Genomic DNA, 25847 nt, shown 5'->3' on the forward strand with positions numbered 1-25847 from the left:
TTGTTGAACCACATAAGAGGGAAACTTACGGGCTCTTGGCGAGGTTACAGGGCAGGTGAGGGGGACTGACCCAGTCCTGGAAAGACAATGGAAAGAAGTGTATTGAGGAACTTTCCTCTGGGCGGGGGCCGGTGGGGGGGGGAGGGCGGTGGCAGAGAGGGGGATGCCATTGGAAGAAAACACTTGAGAAGCTTTCTTGCAGAGTTCAAGGGGCTCGGGTGGGTTGTGGGCTGTGGGTGGTGGGAGGGACGTCTGAGGGTCATCACACTATCTTCCAGCGGGTGGGTGCCTCCAGCCAAATGGGGAGACTCAGGGCACTACACCCAAACGCCCAGCTTCCGCATTCAACAGCTGCCCCTTCCGCATTCAACAGCCTGCACCTCATTCAACAAAAGCAGTAACAAGGGGCTCCTGGCACAGTAACGCTGGCTGACGTTTGTTGAGTGGGTTTCTCTGTGTCAGGGACTCTTCTAAGCACTTCATATCGATTAACTAGATCATTCCTCCAAGCAACCAGATATGGGAGGGACTATTCTATCCGTTTCAAAATGAGGAAACTGAGTCATACTTGAAATAACTTGAGAAAATATTTAAAGAATATCTATTTGACGTAGTATAACATGCTGAACATACCCAGGCCTGCATGTCACTAAGAGACTGTTTGGTTTTACTATTAATATCCTGCAAAATACTCTTCTGGAAATGTTGGTTTTGACTCATTCCATTCTCTCCGCAGTAAGGGGAGCCTGGCCTTTCTGGCGGTGGGGTGCCAGCCGCCCACAGCCACCCTGTGCTATCTGCAGCCTGCTTTGGATGGCCGCCTCCCAGGCCCCTTTGTGACCCAACTTGGGACCTTCTAGGCCAGCACTTTCCAGAAGAAATAAAATGTGAGCCACACATGGAAGTTAAAATTTTCTAGTAGCACATCTTAAAAACACCAAAAGGAACAGATGAAATTAATTTTGATGATATTTTCTATTTAACCCCATATATCTAGAATATTATCATTTCAACATGTGGCACTAGGCCACATTTCAAAGGCTCAGGAGCCACATGGGGCTGCTGGCTGCCATTATAGGACGGTCCTTTCAAGGTGCTCGCAGAGTGAATACCGGATCCAACATGCTGTGCCAGGGAAGTGTGGGCTTGGGACTCAGAAGGACTTGCGTTTAAATCCCAGTTTCTCCACATTCAAGCTGTGTGACTTTAGGCAAGTCATTTAAGGTCTTTGTGCGTCTGTCTTGTCATCTGTGAAATGGGGATAAGGAGAGTTCCTCCCTAACAGGGCAGTGGGGAGGATTCAATGACTTCATACACACAGAGGAACGACACAGGGCCAGGCTGTGTAAAGGCTCTGAGGGCCTTGGTTCTGGGGTGCCTCGTGACTAAAGATGAGCAGCCCCGAAGGCTGCAGAAAAGAGGTGGCCCCAGGGCTTGCTGCTATCTGACCTTTCACTGCAGCGGCAGTGGCTCTCCAGCTGAATGTGGTGCCTGTGGGGGGTCGAGGTATCCCTCCCCTGTCAGAGATTAAAGAGCAGTTGGTCCTGCAACTCTTTAAAAAGGCTTCTAGGCAACTCCTCGGGGGCATATCTCCCACATTCCTTTGATACACATCTCCCAGTTTACACACGACTGAGGACTAGCTTCCACACCACAGCCCGGACTACACATCCTTTCTCCTCCTCATGTCCGTGTCTCAGCCACCACGGAAATGAGTGGTCACAGGGACACAGTCTAATCTGATTACAAGTAGAACCACCTGGAACCCTCTGCAGTCACAAGCCACCCTCCTGCAGCACCCTGGCCCAGCTCAGATGTTCTGTTGCTTTAAATTCAGCTGTTGCTTTAATCCCCTACATGAATTAAGAGCCTGTTATCTCTCTCTATAGCCTTGAGATAGCTTCCTAAAGGATCTCAGTAGTTTATTCCTCATTATCCTTACTCATCAAATAAATCCAGTGATATTCCCAAATCTCATTTGAGGTGCACTTTGGAACATCGTCTTTCCAAGCGCGGCTTCCACCAACGGCCTTCCCTTGACCTGCAGCTTGGAAAGTACACAGGACGCAGAAGTAAGAGGCCTGTGCTCAGGGCCCAGTTTTTCATTTGCCCTACTTCCAAGATTACGAATCCCTTCAAAGTGCTGAGCCTTGATCCTCTCTGATCCAGAAAAAGAAGGAATGGAAAAGAAGTTCTCTCTCAAGTTCCTTCCAGTATTAAAAAATTGTGAGTTCTTATCTTTTATAAGATAAAATCAAATAATGCTGAAAAATGAGCTCCTAGTTCAACACAGGCTAAACCCACCAGAGTGTCCTCTCCTGGTCAACTGACACTTGGAAAGAGGGTGTCAAAGAGACAGCCAAACAGGGGGCAGGGTGGGAGGGTGGAAGGAGCCAGAGTAAATCCAGAGCAGAGAGACACCCACAGAAAAGAAGTGGGTGGCAGCTTATGTTCAAGGGAAGTGCAGTGTGTGTGTGTGTGTGTGTGTGTGTGCATGTCTCCATTATTCACTGCACATTTTCTATTTGGCACCTGCTAAAACAGATAATAGTTGCTGAAAACCATTTCCATTCTCTCTAATCTAACTTGTTAGAGTGGAAAGGCATCAAATGTGAGAATTAGGAAATTGGCTTACAAGAAAAAAAAAAAACAGCACATCATCAGGAAACTTTGGAAAAGCCTTAAACTGTCCTCGGAGCAACTTGGGACTAATGGAGTCCTGTCTCTCATTCCACACACCACAGGCCAACTGCTTTCTTCAACCCCCTGCTCTGATTCTAATGTCCCGCGAGAGATGAAGAGTAATAAATCAGCAAGCATTGCACCAACATTTACCCCTTGCTTTTGCTCCTTCTCAGACCCCACCACCTGCAGGTACATAAAGCATCGTATCTTGCATTTCCTTATGCTCCTTTTTGGGGTCTTCAGAATGCTTCATATTTATTGATTCGCAGCTGTACAGAATGCCCATGTAGAAGTCTGGCCCAGACAGGAGCCGACTTTGGCTACTCACAAATGGCTACAGTAACAATTCTGTAATGATCTGAGTATCAAAGAGAGCCTAACTTTGGCAGATACAAAGTTAAACCGTTTAAATCTCAACTGCATGATAAAATAGCCCTTCATTGAACAAGTGGGTTTATTCCCTCATACGAAGAGAACTAACAGATTCTACAGCATCTTGCTTCAAAAAGACGGCCCATTCAGATCAGATGAAGAGTCTGAGCTCCGCCCCGATGAACCCCAAATACTTCTTCCCTCTGTTAGTCTGCACGCCTGACCAATTTCCCTCTGGCCCTGACCAAAGCCTTCTGAAGTTTGTTACATTTCTTCTTGAGAAGGAGGCGTGCATCTAAATTTGTTTTAGGGGCTTACCTGGAAGATAAACACATTGGCCAGGTATTCTATGACCCTTTTTCCCTCGACCGACAATGGGTTTCTGAAGCAAAGTGATAGGAACAACCAGGAATGATGACAGGTGACAAGGAAATCAATCTGGAGCTCAAAGTAAAGCAGGGAGCCCTCATGCTATCTCTGGTTCCAGACGCTTACCAAAAGTGCCAAGACAGGAGGCAGGAAAGCAGGTCGTACATCATGGGGTCCTAATTTCGTGCCCAAACCTAACTTGCCACTTGACAATTCCCAATTGCAAACTGACTCTCACAGGCTTCCAACACAGGTGAGTACAATCCTTGAATGGTAGACAAGGGAGTCTTAGTAAATACTGTAAATCGAGGATCTTTCTATTGGTAGGTTTAAAAAAAGAAGAAGAAAGAGGGTTATCAAGGTACTCCAGATAAAGGGGCAAAAATCAACCCAACCAAGCTGCCTTTTGTGCTCAATGAAATTACTCTGATAAGTGGCTCATTCCTGGTAGCTTTTTTCTTGGTAACTGCTCTGGGTTTAGGGCTGACCCAGGTCTTTCGAATGGCTGCAAATGCAGACCGACCTTAGGACGACAAAGAGGAATCAGTGAATAAAAGAAGTGGAAAGGGGGGGAAAGACCGCGGGGAGCAAATCTAACCCAGAAGGAAAATAGTAATTTAATAAGGATGACACTGGCAACGAAGTGAAAAGTTATTTAAGAGATAGAACAACCAGCCGCGACATGGGGAGCTGATTCAGATCACAGCCTAAACGAGTGGACTTGAAGGAGGCATTTCAGGGACAATTAGGAACGTTTTATAAACAGGCACTGTTCAGGTTATATGGAGCGATTATTGTTGATTTTGCTCAGCATGGTATATTTACATTACAGTTACGGAAGAAAGTATCCTCGTTTTTCAGAGATGTCCATGGGAGTATTCAGATAGACAATGTCATGGTACCTGGGTTTCCTTTAAAATAGTCCAGCAGAGAGAAAAAATAAAAAGCACACATGGAAAAAAAAAAAAGCACACATTACGGGTAGATGGGTTCGTTTACAATTGCCTCCACCTGTTTAAGTGTGCTTATATGTTTCTTAATAACGTGCTTTTTAAAAGACACCAGGGAGGGTCGGGGGCCGGGGGGCATCTGGGTGGCTCAGTCAGTCAAGCGTCTGACTTTGGCTCAAGTCATGATCTCACAGTTCGTTGGTTGGAGCCCGGCGTTGGGTTCTGTGCTGACAGCTCAGAGCCTAGAGCCTGGAGCCTGCTTCGGATTCTGCATCTCCCTCTCTCTCTGACCCTCCCTTCCCTCTCTCTAAAATAAATAAATAAATAAATAAATAAATAAATAAATAAATAAATAAGAAGACATGATGGAAAAAATTGAAATGAAAGAAAAAAACACTGCCTGTATTAGAAGTTTCTTTTTTATTATCCTTTCATTTTGTTGTATAGCACTATTAACACTGATGTTTTTAAATGTTTTTATTTATTTTTGAGACAGAGAGAGACAGAGCATGAGCAGGGAAGGGGCAGAGAGAGAGGGAGACACAGAATCGGAAGCAGGCTCCAGGCTCTGAGACATCAGCACAGAGCCCGATGTGGGGCTCGAACTCACAGACTGTGAGATCATGACCTGAGCCAAAGTCGGACGCTTGACCGACTGAGCCACTCAGGCGCCCCAACACTGATGTTTTTAAAAAGCTGCCACAAAGAAGATAAATCTGAGGGAAGAGGCTCAAGAATTCAGTTATTTAAAAAAGTAATTTTCTAGTAATTTGCAAAGAGAGAGGCCATTGCTTATTGCCTAATGCATCTGACTATGTATTAGATATAGTCATTGGAGAACATATCAAAGACAAAAAAAGGTATACACACTGATGAGGAACAAAAAGGTGTAAGTGACAGGAAATTAAGCCAAAACAATAAATCCCAAATGGTGGAAACTATCTTTAAAGATTCAAACAGCCCTGTGTTTGAGGGCTGTTTCCCTTACGCAGTGCGCACAAGTTCATTGACCGCTTGGAGTTCAGCTTTCTTATTTGTAAAAGGGAATAACTGAGGCATCTTCCTTGCAGGGAGCTGTTGTTGCAGGACTAACTGAAAGAACCCACGGTGTGCCCAGCACAAGGCTCCTTGACTGTTGCCCATTCTTACATTCACAGGCTGAACAGCCCAAAGAAAGGATGTGAAGATACAGAGGGTGTGTGGGAAGACGAAGGCAGGCCGGCTTCTCACAGAAGTAACTAATTAGCCAACAACCACTGACCTGCCTGAGCCCGGGCAGGAGCGTGAGGTCAGCCAATGCTTCTGTCGCATCCTGGAACCCTCAAGCTGTCCCAGAATTGTTTACCTAAAGCCCCCCTCGGAGGTCTGCCCTTAGCTCTGTCTCTCACTCCATTTGGGCCCAACTCTCAGGGCAGCTAATCTAATCAGCTAATCTATGCTAAATTATTAATGGGATCCCAGAGGTTAATGAGTAACAAGGATACTCTCCAACAGAGGCAAGCTGCAGACCAAGGCCTCAGCGAGTCATTAGAGTCTCGGTGGGAATTCCGGGCATCAGGCAGCCCTCCTCCAATCCTATCAAATTATAGGCAAGCATGTTAAAAATCCTGCCAGCAAAAGTAATCCATATCCGAATGCAAACGAATCAACAAAGGACAGAGCAAAAAACCCTCCAAGTACACCAGCACAAAATGGTTGTAGGCATTGGTGTGTTTTCAAGTTTTGTGTCCTTGGGCGAGCCCACTGGATGCACTTCTCTGTGTCCCCATCGTGCCATGTGCACCACGGAGGTCGAGGTAAGGATTAAATTACACAATCCATGTAAAGCACTTGGAACAGTGCCTGCCACACAATACATGCTCAACAAATGTCAGCCGTTGTTGATATCATTTGGACTTGTATATTCAATGGAGTTAGGCCCACAGTGCAGCACGCTGGAATTAGATCGGGGTTCAAATGTCAGGCCCACTTCCCACTAGCTGTGTGACTTTGCACAAGCGGTTCGGCCTCTCTGAGCTGTAATTTTCTCAAATGTAAAATAAAGATGATAATACCTACCCTATAGGGTTGATGAACAGATTTCAAGTGCTAACATATGGAATGTGGGTAGCACACATAAAGCCCTAACAAAGGATGTCTTGAACCATCATCTTGTGTTTTCCAGCGTTTTTGACTGCACCCTTGGGAGTCAGACCAACAGGTGACCAGACATTCTAGTGGACAGAGTCTCCAGTGCCTCATGGAGACTAAGCCATGGTAATCCCTGGGTATGTCCAACAGGCACAAGGCAGTTTAGCTGGGTTGAGATGGAGCCTCAGCTTTGATCGGTCCCGATGTCCCAAGGAAGTACACACAAGGCAGGATTTTCATCTGTCCGGCTACTAAGACTGTCTAATTAAAAAAAAAAAAACAAAACTGCATGGGATCATGGCTTGGCTGTCGATATCTGGTGACAAATGCCACGGGGCTACAAAATAATTACATGCCAGTATCCTCGTTTCTCTTTTAACTGTATCTTCTGATTATAAAATTACTATAGAATTATGTCAGAAATATAGGCATTTAAAATAAAAAGACAAATGTTGCCTATGTTCCTGTCAACCACAAACAATCCCTTTTTAATATTTCGGCGCATACCGGGGGCACCTGGGTGGCTCAGTCAGTTAAGCATCCCACTTCGGCTCAGGTCCTGATCTCATGGTGAGTTCGAGCCCCGCGTTGGGCTCTGTGCTGACAGCTCAGAGCCTGGAGCCTGCTTCGGATTCTGTGTCTCCCTCTCTGTCTCTTCCCCACTCACACACTGTCTCTCTCTCCCTCTCTCTCTCTCTCAAAGATAAGTAAACATTAAAAAAAAAAGTCTGTGCATACTGCTTCAGATTTTTCTCAATACACACATATACCACCACACTGTTGCCGTTTTAAAAAAATGAGATCATACCATACCCACTAACTTATCATCTGCTTGTTCACTATATGTATATATGTATATATACACATATACATATATACATATATATACATACATATATATACCTATACACATACATATATATGTGTGTGTGTGTGTGTGTATTTGTTAACATAAATCTGTATGCTTATTTCTGATGGCTGCATAGGAATCCATGAAATGTATACCTCATGAATATTTGATCTATCCTCCGACTGAGAGGCACTTAGGGTTTTCCATCCTGCTGCTATAATAAACAACACCATACTAAGTATTCTCCCACAAACATCCATACACAATTGTCCAATTGTTTCCTTAGAAGTGGCATCGATGGGTCAACGAGTATATAATTCTTAAATTCCTTAAATAAAACAAAACAAAAGCAGGCTTGCCGAGATGGGAGGGCGAGAGAGGTATTCTAATAACGGAAAAACACTGTCGTTTAGGCCCAGGCAAACGAAACAGCCTTGTGTCGGCCTTCTCCCCCGCCTTTCTCTCTCTCTCATCTACCAGGAAGCACGTCTGTCTCACTGATAAGAGCAACTAAATCCTCTTGTGCAAAATTCAGAGTCAAACGCAGAGTGTCCGTGAGACAGAATTTGGGGTTTCATCTGGAAAAGCCACGTGAAGGATCAGCAGGAAGCGGCTTGTAAAAGGCAATAAGCTCCTGAATGGCTCCCCTGAGCTTGCCACTTGGTCCCCCTGGTGTGTGGGGGCACACAGGCCGTCAGCTCGATGAACCCTACTGAGGACCCGCTGCGTAGGGGACCCTGAAATGACAAGGGCATGCCACAGGAGGCAGAAGATGCCCACAGCCCATGCGGAAGCCTGAGCAACTTACAAACAGGATGACAATCACAGATAAATCCAGACACACTCAACTGGCCCAAACGTATACACACAGACATAACCAATGATGCCACAACAGAGACATTCTCGCAAGGGCAGCCACCAGGCCGAGAGGAACTTGCAAGAGATGAGTTTTTACAATGCTGCATTAGGTACAGAAAAAAAAGAAGCTGAGAGAAAGGGCTCTCGGCCTTGCTGGCCACTTGCTGGCAGGGTGACCTTGGGCAAGTCCCATAAGCCCTTTATGACCTGGTTACCAAGAAGCTCTAAGCTTAATCACGGGAACCCGATTAGCTCTGGGTTTTGGTATTTTGAGTTTTCCTTTCCTTGCTGTGTTGTTTCAATTTCTATTTTCATGATTCTTCTTTCTAGCCCACCATTCAGTGATTGCCTACCATCTGCTAAACACTGTCCTGGGAGCTTTCATTATTTCATACTCATTTAGTCCTAACTACACCCTTGAAAGGTATGTGTTATTCTTACTTTATGCTCTAAATATGCTGGAGGTCACACGGCTGACTGGAATAAAGATGGTTCCTGGTTTTATCCTCATGGCACAGAGGGGTTAGTAAATACGTTGAGGCTGAATGCACACATGAATGAATAAATTAAGTTGTTGACTCCCATCTGAACCCATGAAATTTTCACTACATAAGACTCCCTTCTGCACGTGTCTTTTTAACATAATTTATCTCAGAATCTGTTCCTTGAAAATCAGATATACATCAAGAATCAGACATGAACAGGACTCACAATCCATCTGTAGGGAGCAGTGTGACAGCCACAGTGCCTGGCCCTGGGCAGACTCCCAGCAGCCAGCAACTAAAGGGTTAAGGCCCAGCTCAGCAGGGGACTTCCAGGAGCCTGCTCCAAGGCTAGGGCTATCTTAAATTCTGAGGGGCTGGTGCTGAATGTATAGAGTATCACTCCTAGAAATAAGTAACTTAACATCCCAGGACTACAGTTTACTCATCTGTACAGAATATTCGTTTGTTGGCCTAGAGCTAACAATTTAAATTTTCCTCCAGAAAATCTTCTGTCATCCTAAGAGAAGAATTAGAAAGCAGTGATGAAGAACACCAAGGGTGCCTGGGGGGCTCAGTTGGTTGAGCATCCGACTTCAGCTCAGGTCAGGAGCTCAAGGTTCATGAGCTTGAGCCCCATGTCGGGCTCTCTGCTGTCACAGACCTGCTTCAGATCCTGTCTCTGTCTTTCTCTCTGCCCCTCCCTGGCTTGCAAGCACCTCTCCCCCACCGGCATGAGCGCTCTCTCTCTCCCCTTCTCAAAAGTAGACACTAAAGTGGGTCACCATGAAAACAAAACAGAACAAAAGAACCCCAGGTCCAAAAGCAAGTGGCAAGCAAGGGATAGTGGTTATTGCCTTAAATCCCACGTTAGCACGAACTCTCACGTTTATCTGAACTTCTGGGTCCCGTAGAGCACTCGGTAAATCCCAGGTTTCTTGCTCCTTCTCACCAGCCCGAGACAGAGGTTGGTTTTATTGTTGTTGCTGTTGTTTTAAAGAATCTGCGTTTGTTTGAGGTTCCCAGGATACTTCTAAAGTTTACTCTGGGCTACCAACCACTGCTCTGGGGAGAAATCCCTACAGGTGAATGGATTGACACTGGTAGAGGATATTTTCTGCTCCGACCAGAGAGGCTTCTCCCACCCCCCACCTACTTTCACTCCCTGTGCACAGGCTACCTGGTTTTGAAGGTTTCCAAGACCTGCCACTCTGTTCCTCTAATGGCTGCTGGTGAATTGTGCCATATTCCGAAGTTCTCTCCAACTGTTCTGAGCCTCATGCATCTGTATTCAAACAAGGGTTGCAGAAGCAGCTGGAAGAGAGAAACCAGAATGGCAGCAACCAGTCCAGCAGCCACATTTGGAAGAGCCGATCAAACTGCTGGGCTCCTGATTCATCAGGAGTGAAGGAAAGGCAGCCATATTGGTCCCTGGCAAGGACAAACCAGAAGGAACACTAAGTTGGCACCAGTGATTTGGATGGTGGCACACAGAGGCCGCCAAACCCATAATGACTAGAACGCAAATAACTCCTGTGAAAACTTGAGGCATCTTCCCTTGTCCTCCATCTGCACCTTTCGAGAGTCCCCCGTTCTGTTTTCAACAGGACTTGACAATGACTCGTCCTCTAGCCCAGGAAACCAAATGTCCGTTGACTCAGGTAATTAACTTTTAAAAAACGAACTCTGAGGGTTTTCTGAGTGAGAGCGTCAAGTAAGACTTCTCTCTCTTTCTGTCACAGCCAACGCGCGCACGCACGCACACACACACACACACACACACACACACACACGTGCACAGACAAAATGGGTCACGGGATAAGACACATGGGCTGTCATGATGAAGTAGCTGTGAGACCTGACCCAAGTTGCTTCGTCTCTGCTCCTCTGCCAGGTACGATGGGGGTAAGAATGGCACCCGCCCCACAGGGTTGTGGTAAGGATTCAGGGAAGTCGTGAAGGGAAAGGGCTTTGCACAATGCCAGTGCAGAATAGGACCTTCAGAGCCGAAAGGCTTTTGTTTGTTGGTTTTGTTTTGTTTTAAATCTTGGTTTGCTGCCACTTTAGGGCAGAAGAATGTCACCAGGTGCCACTGTTCAATAAACAGATCAATGAACATACCAGTTGGGTATCTTTCAAACATATATTAGTAAGATAAAAGGGGAGGAATCACATCTTTCCTCTCTATCACACGCTATATATAGGTTTGTATACATATATAAGATGAACACTTGCTAATTCTGATATGGGAAGTCAAGAAGCAAAGGACACTGTTCTTACGAGCGGGGTCCAAACAACGGGACGACATCTTGCTGCTAAAGTTAATGGACGACATCTTGCTGCTAAAGTTTAGCCTTGCGGCTAAAGCTAGGAAGGGCGCAAGTTGCTGGCACTATTTTTTCTGAGCACACCACTCCTTCAACCGGCTCTCCCTCGCCCTGGCTCTCCAGTGAGTCTAACTGACATGCTATTTCACTTAGATTCCATTTAGCCCTGGCAGTGGGAACACGGTGCGACATGAGCTACCACACCACACAACTTATGACTTGACTACTCCAGGTCATAAGGAGCCAATGTTATCTTTCACTGAAAGATTTCACTTTAGAAATCACAATTCCAGGACGCAATAGGATACCACCGTGTCACAGCGGAAGAACCTGATACAGATATAGGATGAGATAAGGACTCACTTGGGAAGCATTTTGGGAACCCCCTGCCGGTTTTGAGCTCTATTTCGGAGATGCCAGAAAGACCCTGGGAGGTTATATGATTTAGAGAAGCAACTTTTAAAAAATAAAGAAGAGGAAGAAGGATAAAGTTTTAGAAACAGAAAGTCGGAAGAACAACAACAAAAAGAGTATTTTAACAAACATCCTAAAACAGGATCAAACTGAAGGACGATCTTTTTTTTAAAATTTTTTTTTTAACGTTTATTTATTTTTGAGACAGAGAGAGACAGAGCATGAACAGGGGAGGGTCAGAGAGAGGGAAACACAGAATCTGAAACAGGCTCCAGGCTGTGAGTGGTTAGCACAGGGCCTGACGCAGGGCTCGAACTCACAGACCGCAAGATCATGACCTGAGCCAAAGTCGGACGCTTAACCGACTGAGCCACCCAGGCGCCCCTGAAGGACGATCTTTAGTGATAAGCTGAGAAAGTGACCAGGCTTCAAAGAGGGTGAAGAGTTGCCTCATGGCTAGAGACTGAGCAACACACACAAGCATAAGTTTTTCAAGGTGCCCAGAATGACACATGTCTGACAATGGCCAGGCACATTAGCGCAAAGCCTCAAGGAAACTGTCCAGCATGGGCAGGAGTCTAGGGGTGGGCGGATACGCATTTGACACAAACCCAGAAATGCCATCTACACTTCCATTTGTTTATTTCCCAAAGTCACAGAGCAACGGCGAAAACCGAAGTTGATGGGAAAAATTCCTATAAACACACAGAGGTTTTTCGGAGTTCCATTTGTGAGACTTTTTCACTTTTCATAACCCTACATGGTTAAAAAAAAAAAAAACACAAATCCCTCATGAACAGAAAACACCAGAACACCCGGGGAACACGAGCGATGGCTGATTGAGGATATGGCCGCAAGAGCCTGAAGACGTTACTAACGCTTGATCCTAAAAATCAGCAACTTCAACGAGAGGCAGCTTTGCCCACAGAGAGCTTGAAGCTAGTTGAGCTTGTACCCGAACTTGGTGAGTTCCCAGCTGTGCTACCTTGGACAACTTACTAAACCTCTTTTCAGCTTCCACACCTGTGCCATGGGGCTATACGTACCTCGCTTGAAGACTGAATCCAAGACAACGTACGTGGTAGCACTTCGCAGCCTGTCAAAGAGCTACGTGTTTGTAGTGTGGCCACTAACCCATCTCGCAGAGCTGGGATCTCTGCTTAAGTGAGAAGGAAATACCTGAGGTGTCACACGCCTGCCTTCCTGTTGAGGGCTCTCCGTGCAGGATGCTGTGCCTATAGATAATGTGGGGTTTGTTTTGTTCCTCTTCGTCTTCTTGTTCATCAATGGACAGCAGTGGTTCAATAAAATAATCCCCATCATGGGACCGGAATGTGCCCAGCTGCAAATGAAGAGAGGGGAGAGGTTGATTTAATATAACTCAACCACAAGGAGGGAAAAAAAAGGAACATTGTCAAGTAGACAAGGTGCCGTTTCACCCAATCCCTTCCCCGTGAGGGCTGCTCGAATGGAACTTGCTGCCGACATATTTGGAGAAGCAGTTTATTTTCAATCCGCCAGGCCAGGCCCGTACCTTCTTCATTTGACAACTGCTCTCCAAATCTGTTTCTAAGAAATCCTTCCCTGGTGCTCAAATTCTCATCACACTCACTTTTAAAGGAAAGAGAGCATTCTTCTTTGTGTTAAGATAGCCCGGAAACTTAGGGAAAAGTGTGAGCTTCCCAGGGAAAAGCTGACCTGTGGAGGCCTTATCATTAATTCAAATTCAGAGAGCATATACTGATCACAGGCACTCCACGTGGTGCTGCCTGCGACATTGGCACATGAGCGTCTCTGCACCCCCTCCCTGTGCAATAGGGAGTGAAATGGTGCAAGGCCTGGAGTCAGGATGCCTTAGGTTCCCAACCCTGCCACTCACCCATCCACCCTGGGCAAGTTCCTTAATCGCTCTGAGTTTCAGCTTCCTTGTTCATCCATTGGTGATAAAAATACATACTGTAAAGCCTTACTGTGCAGAATAAATGGGAAAATGCATGGAAAGTGCTTAGCAAAAGGACCCTTTGTAAGGAACTGTAACACCTTAGTGGCTTTTTGTGTTGCTGTGTTAGCCTCTAACCGCCAGGACAGAATGTGTGTGGGGCACCTGGGTGGCTCAGTCCCTTGAGCGTCTGACTCTTGGTTTCAGCTCAGGTCATGATCTCTCAGTTCAGGAGTTCGAGCCTTGAGTGGGGTTCTGTGCTAACAGCTCAGAGTCTCGAGCCGGCTTCGAATTCTGTGTCTCCCTCTCTCTCTCTCCCTGTTCCCCACTCATTCTCTCTCTCTCTCTCTCTCACAAAAAAATAAACATTAAAAATATATATAAACAACTCTTGTGTTCTCTGAGCACACAGCAGGAAGCTTACTATAACACATGAAACCTACCAGAGACAGGTCATAAAGACTAAGAAAGAACTTGGGAGCTCATGTGATCTGACACCTTTGATTAGAAAAGAGGAAATGAAGACCCAGAGGGAGGAAGTGACTTGTCTAAAGTCCCTCTTCAGTGATACAGAAGCAGCTGAATCGTGCTTCAGGTTGAATCTTAACAGTGTCCAATGCTGAATCTAGAACTCAGGTATTTGGAGTTTAGTCCAGTACCTTTTTGGAAAGAACTTTGAGGGGCGTCTGGGTGGCTCAGTCGGTTAAGTGTCCGACTCCTGATTTTGGCTCAGGTCACAGTCTCACATGATCTTGTGAGATTGAGCCCTGCCTAGGACTTTGCGCTGACAGCACGGAGCCTGCTTGGGATTCTCTCTCTCTCTCTCTCTCTCTCTCTCTCTCTCTGTCTCTCTCTACTCCTCACCCACTTGTACCTTGTCTCTCTTAAAATAAATAAACTTTAGTAAAAAAAAAAAAAAGAATTTTGAAAGTCTTTTTAGGAACAGAGATTCAGTCTCTGGCCCATGGTTAGGAGCATGGGTCAGAAAGATAAGGTGGGAACCCCAACTCTGTCACTTAGTACGTAGGAGACCTCGGGCAAGCCTCCAACTCTCAAAGCCTCAGTGTCCTTCCTCATCTGTAAAATTGGTTGTTTTCAGAACTGGGCTGTTATGAGGATTTGGATGGGATGAGATGATGCATACAAAAAGTACTTATTACAGTGCAAGACACATAAGAGTCCAATAAATGTCATCCTTACGAGGTCAAATTAATTTTGTTGTCGATTCAGAGAAGAATGTTTGATCAAAGAGTAGTCCTTTCTTGGTTAAAGTGACCATTTATTCAAACATACGTACTAAGTACCTACAATATACAAGGCTCCAACAGGGGAGAGAAAGGCACCGATGTTGTCCCTGCTGCGAAGGAGGAAGGGGATAGATCATGTGTACCAAGAACCACAACACAAGAGAGAGCATACTCAGCATCATAAGAGAGGTACAGATAAGTGTGTGTGCAGGTGAAGAGGGAAAGAGAACAGTGGCTGAAGGACAAGGTTTCCCGGGGAAAAAGCTGTGTAAGTTACTTTAAAAGAAGGGTAGGATCTGAGCATGTGATGCTGGGGGACATGACCGAGTACACCCAGAGACCCAAAGGCAATGAGGTAGGACTGGGGTGGGAGAGAAACTCTGAGAAAATCTGCAAAAGCAGATTGCCCGATACCCAGAATTTGTGGAGGAAAGCCTGAGAGATGAGCCTGGCGGGTAGATGTGCAAGGCATGAGGAGGGATGCCGTAAATGGTCTCAAGTGTCAGATGATGAAGTCAGTAGTTGTTCACTAAGCAATGGGGAGCTATGTAGAGTGAGTGAACAGAGGAGTAATGTGATCTTACACCTAGTCACCCTTAATCTGTTAGCGGTGTTTGGCAGGGATTAGAGAGGGAAGACTGGAGGAGGAGAGACCACATGGAAACATTTCTGAGACAACAGTCCTAAAAGAGCGAGGGGCAGAGAAGTGAAAGAGGTCTAGAATTAGGATAGGGCCTGTTCAGACCAGTGAGAGACACATCTGAGATGGAATTCAGGAAAACTGATAACCGACTGGTAGGGTGTGTGTGTGTGTGTGTGTGTGTGTGTGTGTGTGTGTGTGTGTGTGTGTTCCGGGTTGAGGGGAGGGGGAGTAGATTGGCGTGGTTCATTCTAAAGAGTGAAGGAATTCCCGGGTGGAAATATTTCCACTAGGAACGCCATGATACTTCCGGTGCAGAAACGGTAATGGGAAGTCTTGGGAGGAAAGATAAATTCGAGAAGGGAGACAGAGGGATGAGGTTTTTGGAGCTAGGTTAATCACTGAAACAGCCAGTGCACCTATCCTTAAGACGTGTTCTGGACCTTTCCCTCCCCAGAAAGGCAGATTGCAAATTAAATGCAATATACATGGGTTTGTCACGGTCTATACAATCATTCTAAAGTCCCGGCCGGCCCTCAGTTCCCTAAGAGAGTTACCACTTGCCGTTCTACGTGCGAGATACCACCTAAAATTGGCAACAGAAATTAAGGTCCTGCACAGCAAAGTATTTATACAACTGCTGGGGCCACTCCGCGGGGTGTGGAGGCGGGGAGGGAGGAGGAGTGAAGGTTGTTTACAAACTTTACGTACATACTCAGCACCATTCCTAAAGTTCTGGAATTGGTGTTTACAACCTTCGGATCTAGGGGTGTTCTGATAACCTGGGTTCCAGTGCCTGGTTTATGCCCACCCCAGCCATAACCTTCGGCAGAATGTTAGGATTCCTGCGCTTTGGCCCTAGGTCTTGGGGCGGCGATGACTCACGGCAGCACCCCCTTACCCCCCCGCGCGTCAAACTGCCGTCTCCGCCCACCCCCAAACAATCTCAACAACGAGCCGAGCGGCAGCTCCTGGCGCTTTGCTGGGGGCTGGAGGGGCTCATCGTTGTGCTCGTATCCCAGCAGGCTAAAACCTTCCCAGTCCTACTCTTCAAGCTTGCCTCGTTCCCCCACCGGACCCTTCCGTTGAGCAGTGGAGACAGATGCGACATCCCCAACCGGGGACGCAGGATCCACCAACGACAGCGCTCGGCAGGGGCAGCCAAGTGGCCCGGTAAGTTACCCGTGCTCCCCTTAGAAAAGGTGATGGGGAATGTGGGTCCTCAGGGGAAGAGTAAACGCATCATGGGGGGGGGGGGGGGAGCAGTGCGCACAACGCCGTGCGCTGGGAGAGCCTGACCCGGGAAAGTTTCTGCGTCACACGCGCGTGTTAGGAACGCACATCGTTTGGGAAAGTCAAGGATCACTTTCGCTGGGGTAAGAACTTTAGAGCATGTCTTCAAATGTGCTGGGGAAGAAAGCGAATGCCTTATCGGACCAACTGGAGAGCAAGTGGGGAGGGGAGGGGAGGTCAAAAGGGGGTCGAGGCACCCTTTCGGAAACCCTGCTAAGTGCGTATTTTGCAGCGCAGGGAGGTGGCCGCCCCGCGCCTTCTCGTTCTCCTTCTGTAGGGGAAACGTGCGTTGTAGGCTCCGTCTCTCGACTCTCTGGAACCCGTATGGGTGGCAGAAAACCCAAAAGAACCTAACTCTCGTCCGGGCAGCCTCTGCGGGCTCTCTCCCACTATTTCTGTTTCTTAGGGGCTACCCCGCCAGCAGGGTGCAGAGTCGGACTGCGCCACACCCCCACTCCGAGTTATACCCTAATTCAAAGCGTCCGGGGCAGGCTCCGCCCTCTTCCCCGCCTCCGGAGTCCTTGGCCCACCCTTCCGTTCCTGGGACGGACCTGTTCCCTGTCAATCCTCTTCAGCCTCAGGGTTCCTGGCGCGTGAAAAGAGGCCCAGAGAGATCGCGGGGACTCTAGATTACGCACCGCCCTCCACGACACACAGAAGGAACTCCCCATACCCGAGGCTGGGGATCCTCAGCCCACACCCCTGACTCGAGACGCGCCAATAAGGAGTCGGGTCCTGCCTGCGCTCAGCTGCTCCGCTCCTGGGCGGCTGTGTTTGCTACAAGGAAGGGCAGGCAACTCTGGAGTTTGGAAACCGACTTCCAAGCCGCCTGCTAGCGCTGGGCAAGGAGCAGCGGAGCTCGGTTCGGACTCTAGAAAGCTCCAAGACACACGGAACCCCTGGGAGCGGATGCGTGCGCTCCTCTCCAGTGTAAGCGCACGCACTGGGCTAGTCATCCAAACCGCTGGATGCAAAGTAGTTTCCAGCGGGTATTTAGAGCCGGACTGGAAACTCGGCGCAGTGAGGGTCTTAGAAGAGAGAGCAGTGAAGTCTTCCAGAAACTTGTGAAGAGGCGGGAGGGGAGGGAGAGGAGCGGGCACCAACTCACCATTCCTGAGCAGAGGCTGATGACCGCCGTGTGCTGGGACTTGGTAGACTTGGTATTGACATGGCCTTTGTAGAAGCAGTGCTTGAGTTCCGCTTCCTCCTCAGAATAAAACTTTGTCTGGTTCTCCCCGGGCGTCCCGAGAAGGGTGACAGTGAACAGTGGAGCGATAAATCCGGAATGGGCGGAGAGATTAAATAGAAATTGCTGGCCGAAGGCAGAGAGGCGGTAATGCTCCTGGTCGGAGGTAGAGGAGGAGGAGGAAGACGAGGCAGAGGCCGGCCAGGGGTCAGAGGCAGCGTTAATGCTCCGGCGCCTCCTTTTGAAGTGCACGTTCGTAGAAACGGGTTCTCCGAGAGCGTTCACTCGGATGGGAGACGCGATTTCGTACTCGCTCAGGGTCTCTAATAATTTCACTGCAGGGAGAAGCAGAGACACATGAAGCAATAATTCAATTTTCTGCAAACCAATTTCCCGCAAGTTTTAGTTTAAACATGAGGGGGGCTTTGTCCCGGGTTATTTTCCAGCAGTTATTTTTTTTTTGCCCATTTGAGCCCACGCCTTCACCCTCAGCCAGTGCACAAATATTTGCTGAGCACCTACTATGTGCCAGGAATAGCCAGGAACTGTGTTCGACGCTGAGGCTACACCATTTGGAATCAGACAATGAACAAGTCAAAATACATAAGATACATTTCGTATTCTGACAAATAATCTGAATAAAATAAAACAAGTCAGTATCTGCTACCCCCAGTTACTAAGTAACTATAGTTTGGGCCCTGGAGGTGGGGAAGGGGAAAGATCAAACTACCAGCAAAGCGGGGTGGGGGAGACCAAGTCTACTCTACAGTGGCTCTCTCTAGAAATTGGCTGGGAATGACCTAAAGAAGGGAGAGGCAGCAAAGCCGGAGATAATTCTTTCTAGGAAAAAGAGAGAGGCCCTCCGCTGCGGGGTGCCCGATGTCGGGCGCAGACGCTGGGGAGGTGGCGACTGGGGCGGAGGGGTCGCGATGGCCGGAGTCTCATTACCTTGCCTCGGGTGCAGCCTGTCCTTGCGCACGGCCGCCGCGGCGTCTGGGCTCCCCATCTCGGCCAGGTCCCGCACCAGGAACGTTAGCAGTGTGGCCCAGGATACAAACTGCATGGTGCTTCCCACCCCTCCCCTGTTGCTCCCACCCCCCTCCCTCCTGCCCTCCCTGGCTGCGGCGGCGACGCGAGGCAGCGGCCGCGGTGAGCCCGCGGAGCCTGGCGCCCGCCGCCAACTTTTGACTTTAGGAGTCGCTGAGGTCTCGCCGCAACGCCGCCGCCTGCCGAGAGCTGAGCCGCTCGGGCCGCAGGAGGAGCCGGAGGAGCAGCAAGAGGAGGAGGACTGGGGCTCGACTGCTCGGCCGCATAATGTCCAAGGAGCGGGCAGGAGAAGGCGCGGAACGTGCGCTCCGAGGCGCGCCGGGCGCCCTTTGCTGGCGGGGATAGCGGAGCTGCTTCTTGAATGGGGGGCTGGGGGGGGCGGGGGCGGGGGGGCCGCGGGTCCTCCGCCGCTCAAGTACCCCGGGTGCCCGCCTCTAAGAGGAGAGGGGAGGGGAAAGCGCAGCGAGCGGGGACCGCCTCCTTCCAGACGGAGGAGTCCTCTCCTCGGCCGGCCCGTGCGAGTCTCGCGGCCGGCCTCGGGCTGCAGGAGGCGGAGGCGCCGGGAGCTCGCGGCCAGCGGCTGGCGCTCCCCGCCGCCTCGCGGGCATCAGCTTTGCTGAGACTCCCTGCCCCGGGGCCGGAGAGCACAGAAAGTTCTCTCCCTTTCCAGGCGCTCTCGGTTTCTCGACCCCTCTCCTGTCTCTGCTCCATTTCTGCCTTCAGAAGCTGTTTTGTCTTCCTCGCCCTTGCCTCTCTGCCGCGCCGGCTCTGTACCCGGTTCTCCCGCGGTGCCCCAGTTTCCCCAATTTCTCCCTTCCCTTGGCTCCCTTCTGCCTCCGTGTCTTTACAACAGACGCCTCCCTCTTCTCTCGTCCCCTCCTTGGGAATTTCTGTCCCCCATCTAGCCCATTCTTTGGGTTTCTTACAAGTGAAAGTGGCCGCGAGCAGGAGCGCCCGGCCCTCCTACAGTCTCTCACTAGGGACTAAATGTGGCATCTGAGCTCCACTCTCGGTTTAATCGCCCTAAGTCAAGAGTTTCAGAGATTCTTAAGATTCAGGGGTTCTTAATCTGGCAGTTGGGGGTGTGCTTCAGATCCCCGTCCTTTCGAAAGTTTTGCAAAGCTTTCAAGCCCTTTCCGCGCCCCCCGTCCCCAGTCTCTGCCCCCATCCGGAGAGGGTCCACCGCGTTTTGTAGGTCCCCGGCCCAAAAAAGGTTAAGAATTGCTCTTGGCCGCGAGAGGGGGCGGGGACTTTGGTGCCCAGACTGCCCCTAGGTTTAGAGATACAGGGGAGAGGACAGTAGGGGGTGGAGTGCCCGGGGAGAGTCCTGGACCCGCGCGGGGGACGGGGCACGGGGCGGGGAGTGGGAAGCACCAGTCTGGGGAGGGATTTCTCAATCATTTCTCCTTCACTTTGGCCAAAGACAAGGAGGAGATGCTTACCTTTGCCTTGGGAGGCAAATTTGGAGTTAGACAAGCCAGACCCCAGGGAGGGTGTGTGTGAGCATGTGAGCGCGTGAGGGGACAAGTCGGGTGGGGGGAGAGACAGAGGGAATTGTTTAATCCTGGGTGGTTAGAAGTACGTGTTTCTTCACCAGCCCTCAGGAAGAAGCTAGCTAGAGTGTGCTAATTTCAAGAGAAAGGAAATCGCAATTTCAGTAAAAGATACAATAAATGTATATTTGCCCAAGTGTCCCAGAAGTGGAGATTTCTGTTGCTTGCTGGGCTGGCACTCTGGATGGGAAAAACAAAGGCTACCAATACCAGGGACCAAATAGCAAAATGCTACAAGTATCCACTACTCTTGAAATATTAATGCAAATATTTCTCTTGTAGAGGGAAAAATGACTTGGTAAGACTGGAATTTCCTAAAAAAGTTGTTGACCCGAATGGACCAATGGTGCCATTCTCCAACTGTATTACCGGAATTCATAATAAGTATAAACAGTATAAAGATGGGAAAACAGAAACACCTGTAAAATGCTCAGTTTTAAAGGATGACATTTAGATCTTTTTCTTAAACCTTCAAAATAATTTACTAAAACATAAGTCTCCTAATACACAACCTTTCTTTTCATCATGTAAGAAAATTCCTCGCAATCCCAGTGTCTGGGAGTTGCTGTAAATTTAGCAAGGAATGGAAAAAAATACCACACAATCAAATTATTCGCTCATTTCAATGGAAAATATTCTAGAACTTTTACTTTAAAATGACGCAAAAATATAGTACTTTTACACATACATAAATGAAAAGAAATGAAACCCATGTTCATAGTCAGTTCACTTAGGGCAAAGAGCCAAGAATATACAGTGGAGAAAGGATGATCTCTTCAATAGTGATACTGGGAAAACTGGACAGCCACACACAAAAGAATGAAGGTGAATCCTTATCTTGCATTATACACAAAAATCAACACAAAGGGATTAAAGGCTTGAGTATTAAGACCTGAAATCATAAAAGTCCTAGAAGAAACAGGGAGTAAGCTCCTTGATGTTGGTCTTGATGATGACTTTTTGGATTTGATACCAAAGGCAAAGGCAAGAAAAGCAAAAATAAACAAGTAAGACTACATCAAACTAAAAAGGTTCTGCAAGCAAAGGACACCATCAACGTGAACAGGCAACCTATGTAATGGGAGAAAATATTTGCAAATCATATATATTTGATATGGGGTTAATATCCAAAAAAATATAAAGAGCTCCTACAACTCAAAAGCAAAAAGAAAAAAACATCAATGAAAAAATGGTCAGAGTATCTGGGGTGCCTGGGTGGCTCAGTCAGTTAAGCATCTGGCTCTTGGTTTCTGCTCAGGTCGTGATCTCATCATGATCAGGTCATGATCTCAGAAAAGGTTTGTGAGTTCAATCCCTGAATCAGGCCCTGCACTGACAGCGTGGGGCCTGCTTGGAATTCTCTCCGACTCTCTCTGCCCCTCCCCCACTCACATGCTCTATCTCTCTCTCTCAAAATAAATAAATAAGCGTAAAAAAATGGTTAGAGGATCTAAAAAACACTTTTCCAAAGAGGATACACAGATGGCCAGCAGGTACATGAAAATGTGCTCAACATCACTAATCATCAGGGAAATGCAAATCAAAATCACAGTGAGGTATCACCTTACACATGTTAAAATGGCTTTTATTAAAAAGATAAATAACAAGTTTGGGGAGGATATGGAAAAATGGGAACCTTTGTGCACTGTTACCATGGGAGTGTAAATTGGTGTAGCCATGAAGCACCATAGGAAAGTTTAAAAATTAAAAATTAAAAATAGGGGCTCCTGGGTGGCTCAGTCACTTAAGCCTCTGACTTCAGCTCAGGTCATGATCTCACAGTGTGTGAGTCTGAGGCCTGCATCAGGCTCTCCACTCTCAGAACAGAGCCTACTTTGGATCCTCTGTTACCCACTGTATCTGCCCCTCTCCTGCTCTCTCTCTCTCTCTCTCTCTCTCAAAAATAAACATTAAAAAGTAAATAAATAAAAATAGAAGTAGGGATCGAGCAATTCCACTTCTGGGTATTCATCTGAAGGACCTGAAAACACTAACCGAAAAGTTACCTGCACCCCCATACTCCCTGCAGTATTACCACTAATGGCCAAGATATGGAAGCAACCTGTGTCCATTGATAGATGAATGCCTAAAGAGGCCGTGGTACATATACAATGGAATACTGTTCAGCCATAAAAAAGAAGGAAAGCTTGTGGCAACGTGAACAGACCTTGAGGGCATTTTGCGAAGCGAGATAAGTCGGACAAAGGAAGACAAATCCCAGACGGTCTCACTTATGGGTGGAATCTAAAAAAAAAAAAAAAAAAAACCCACAAAACTGAACTCATAGATACAGAGAACAGACTGGTGGTTGCCAGAGGTGGGGGAGGGAGGTGGGCAAAATGGGTAAAGGTGGGCAAAAGATACAAAGCTCCAGTTGTAAGATAAGTAAGTCTTGGGATGTGATGTCGCATGGTGACTACAGTTAGTACTGTATTGTACATTTGAAACTTGCTGAGAGTAGGTGTTAAAGGTCATCGCAAGGGGGAAAAAATGTAACTCTGAGTGGGGAGGGATGTTAACTAGGCTTACTGTGTTGATCATTTCATAATATATACATACAATAAAGCATTCTGTTGAATACCTGAAACTAATATATTATTATATGTAAATTATACATCAGTAAGAGGAATAAAGTTTACAAAGGATAAAAGAAAACAATGGCACTTTTCAAAATTTCCTAGTAAACAAATATTCTCCCTTTTAATTTGAACCTTTCTCATAAAGATAAGCTGACAGCGTAGAAATTATTTTTTTTTAATTTTTTTTAACGTTTATTTATTTTTGAGACAGAGAGACAGAGCATGAACGGGGGAGGGTCTGAGAGAGAGGGAGACACAGAATCTGAAACAGGCTCCAGGCTCTGAGCTGTCAGCACAGAGCCCGACGCAGGTCTCGAACTAACGGACCGTGAGATCATGACCTGAGCCGAAGTCGGATGCTCAACCGACTGAGCCACCCAGGCGCCCCGTGTAGAAATTATTTTATGTAGGGATACAAGTCTCCTCTCTGTCTTCTCCCTCCTTACCTTTCTTTCTATGACTTGATTTTATTTTTTATTTTTATTTATTTTTAATTTTATTTAATGTTTCTTTATTTTTGAGAGACAGAGAGAGACAGCATGAGCGGGGGAGGGGCAGAGAGAAGGAGACAGAGAACACGAAGCAGGCTCTAGGCTCTGAGCTGTCAGGACAGAGCCCCACTCGGGGCTCAAACTCACAGACTGTGAGATCATGACCTGAGCTGAAGTCAGACGCTTAACCAGCTGAGCCACCCAGGCACCCCTAGGACTTGATTTTAAAAGATGAACTCTGTTTACTGTTCTTTACAATTGCTCGTGACACAAACAAGAGCTGATAAGGAAGGAAAATACAAAGTATCTCTTGGTGACCTTGTGACGTGATCAGGAGCCTGGGTTTCTGAATTTCTTATCCTCAGCAAGTCTGCTCAATCTTTCTCAAGTGTATTGTCTTGCCTCTGAATTTATATCTATAAACAAGGCTTAAAAAATTTAGGAAGATGTTTGAAATCTTACCTTAGGACAATGAGCTATTTATCTAAATAATTCAGGTCCAAATCATCATCATCAGTCATCATCATCATTTATTGAGTACTTATCACGTGCCAGACCATGTACAATTGTACAGTACTTAATTCTTAACAACAGCTATATGAGGCTGTAATTTCATTTTACACATAAGGATATTGAGGAGTAAAAGGTTAAATAATTTGACAAAGGACAAAGGTCCCTCAACTAGTGAGAGATAGGATTGAGATTCTGTTCCAGTAATTTAGTCCAAGTTCATAATCACTATCATATATAATGAATGAAGGGTTGATCAAAAGTGTGGCTGGGTTTTTGGGGGTTTGGTTTGGGAGACGTCAGCTAATACCACGTAGAGAGTTTCCTCAAATGTACCTTGATTGTATAATTTTTCTTTGCCTGTCTAACTTCCTATTCTAATGCTGAGTATTTCATAATAATCATCTTAGCTGATTTTTTCATTTCACTGATATTTCACAACTTTTTTCTTGGGATGTAGAACAAATCTGGCACATAGTAGATGCTCAAGAAGTATTTATTAAATGAATGAATATATTCTTTATTTTATAACAGCACACACATGTGCAGTTTAGAGGATAGTTTTATAAATAGGAATATAGAATGACTTGAGCTCAGGGAGAAAAGTGAATTCTTTGGTAAACTGGCCCATCGCAAAAGTTTGCTTGAAAAGAAGCAGAGTTTTGGGAGGTCACCTAGAGTTAATGGAGAAACAATTTTTGGTCCATTTTCTTCTCCCAGGCTTTACTGGAATTGAACATTATTGTAGGTTAAGAGGCAGACCTCTTTGGCTGATTCTCCATGAAAATTGTATCCCAGGGGAGTGATGATTGACATTAATCACTAGGGAGAGAGAAGCTGGCCAACGGAAATACGAGACATGACATCACAAGTGACTGTGTTTGCAGAACATCACTGGAAACAGCAGGAAGGAGATAAGAGGTACAGCCATCTATTTCCTCAGAAAGGGAAAACCCACACCCGAATAATAGGGAGAGACCAGGAGCCAGAATTAAAGTGAATAGTTTCCTGACTGGTCAGCAGTGGTGGTTTCTGGAATAGATAAGCCAAGGTACTGGATTATACCGGACTCTCCCACAAAGCAGAGAACTGGTAGTGGCCCAGCTCTGTGACCTCGAGCAGTAACCTCTCTGATCCGGTCTCATGCTTGCTTAGTGGAGGTGGGGAGAAACGGTCCTCTTTTCTTGTCACATGGGTGAAGGACACTACTGTATTGTTTGAAGTCTTCCAAATACTGACTTCAAGTAAACGATAATGTAGAGAAAGTTATAATTGTATACCAATGGTATACCAAAAGTTAGAGGAGTTTAGCTGTTAGTAATAATAGCACAAGATTCTCGAGTCCCTACTTTGTGCTAATGAATCCTTATCGCCAGTCCTGCCAGCTGGGTTTGACTCTCCCCATTTTACATGTGATGAAAGTAAGAGGAAAGTGAAGTGACTCACCCAGCGTTAAAGAGCTAGAGTGAGCTGCACAGGGATTTGAACTGTGGTCATTCTACCTCCAAAGCCTGTGATCTCCATTAACCGGAGAAGTCTACTAATATGAAGATGTTTGCCTAATTGTTCTTGATCATTCAGCCTTTATACTTGGCCTGATGAATATGATCTTTTAGAACTTTTCTCTTTAGTGTCTCTCTCTCTCTCCCTCCGTCTCTCTCTCTCTCTCTCTCTCTCTCTCTCTCTCTCTTTTATTTTGAGAGATGGAGAGCACACAGGGGAGGGGGAGAGACAGAGAGAGACAGAATCCCAAGCAGGCTGCACAGGTGGACTACTGAGCCACCCAGGCATCCCCTAAATAACTTCTCTTAAGCCTACTTTTAAAGTCATAGTTCCAATTTTTAATGTGGCTCTAGATACAGCTAGCTCATGGCAATTCTACAAAGTTGTTCACTCATCAAGTGTGCCTTGCTTACTTGTCATTC

The 25847-nt window shown here is 46.9% G+C and overlaps 2 protein-coding genes across 28 annotated transcripts in view; one reads left to right on the forward strand and one right to left on the reverse strand.

The window, feature by feature from the left end:
• Positions 1-18837, reverse strand: part of ADAMTS9 (ADAM metallopeptidase with thrombospondin type 1 motif 9) — a 161907-nt gene extending 143070 nt beyond the window's left edge. For 2 of the 3 annotated variants that reach the window (XM_019469803.2, XM_019469801.2), the window contains exons 1-3: positions 18691-18836; positions 17665-18077; positions 12617-12779 (exon numbers count right to left, since the gene is read on the reverse strand). In XM_019469803.2, coding sequence (XP_019325348.2) covers positions 12617-12779; positions 17665-18077; positions 18691-18805 — 691 coding nt within the window. In that variant the 5' untranslated portion in view covers positions 18806-18836. Of the gene's footprint in view, positions 1-12616; positions 12780-17664; positions 18078-18690 lie in introns of all 3 variants that reach the window. The other variant, XM_019469804.2, reaches the window with a different exon arrangement.
• The window catches only part of LOC109279056 (uncharacterized), a 309036-nt gene continuing 299093 nt past the window's right edge, over positions 15905-25847 (forward strand). For 6 of the 25 annotated variants that reach the window (XR_008420463.1, XR_008420462.1, XR_008420464.1 and 3 more), the window contains exon 1: positions 15915-16436. Coding sequence is in view for 14 of the 25 variants with exons in the window: in XM_019469807.2 (XP_019325352.2) it covers positions 16067-16436 (370 nt within the window). In the remaining 11 variants the exon portion in view is untranslated. Of the gene's footprint in view, positions 16441-17131; positions 17623-25847 lie in introns of those variants that run through there. The other 19 variants (XM_019469806.2, XM_053897783.1, XR_008420467.1 and 16 more) reach the window with 14 other exon arrangements.

Source organism: Panthera pardus, unplaced genomic scaffold (assembly GCF_024362965.1).
Source record: "Panthera pardus isolate Hobbes unplaced genomic scaffold, ASM2436296v1 HiC_scaffold_8, whole genome shotgun sequence".
NCBI lineage: Eukaryota > Metazoa > Chordata > Mammalia > Carnivora > Felidae > Panthera > Panthera pardus.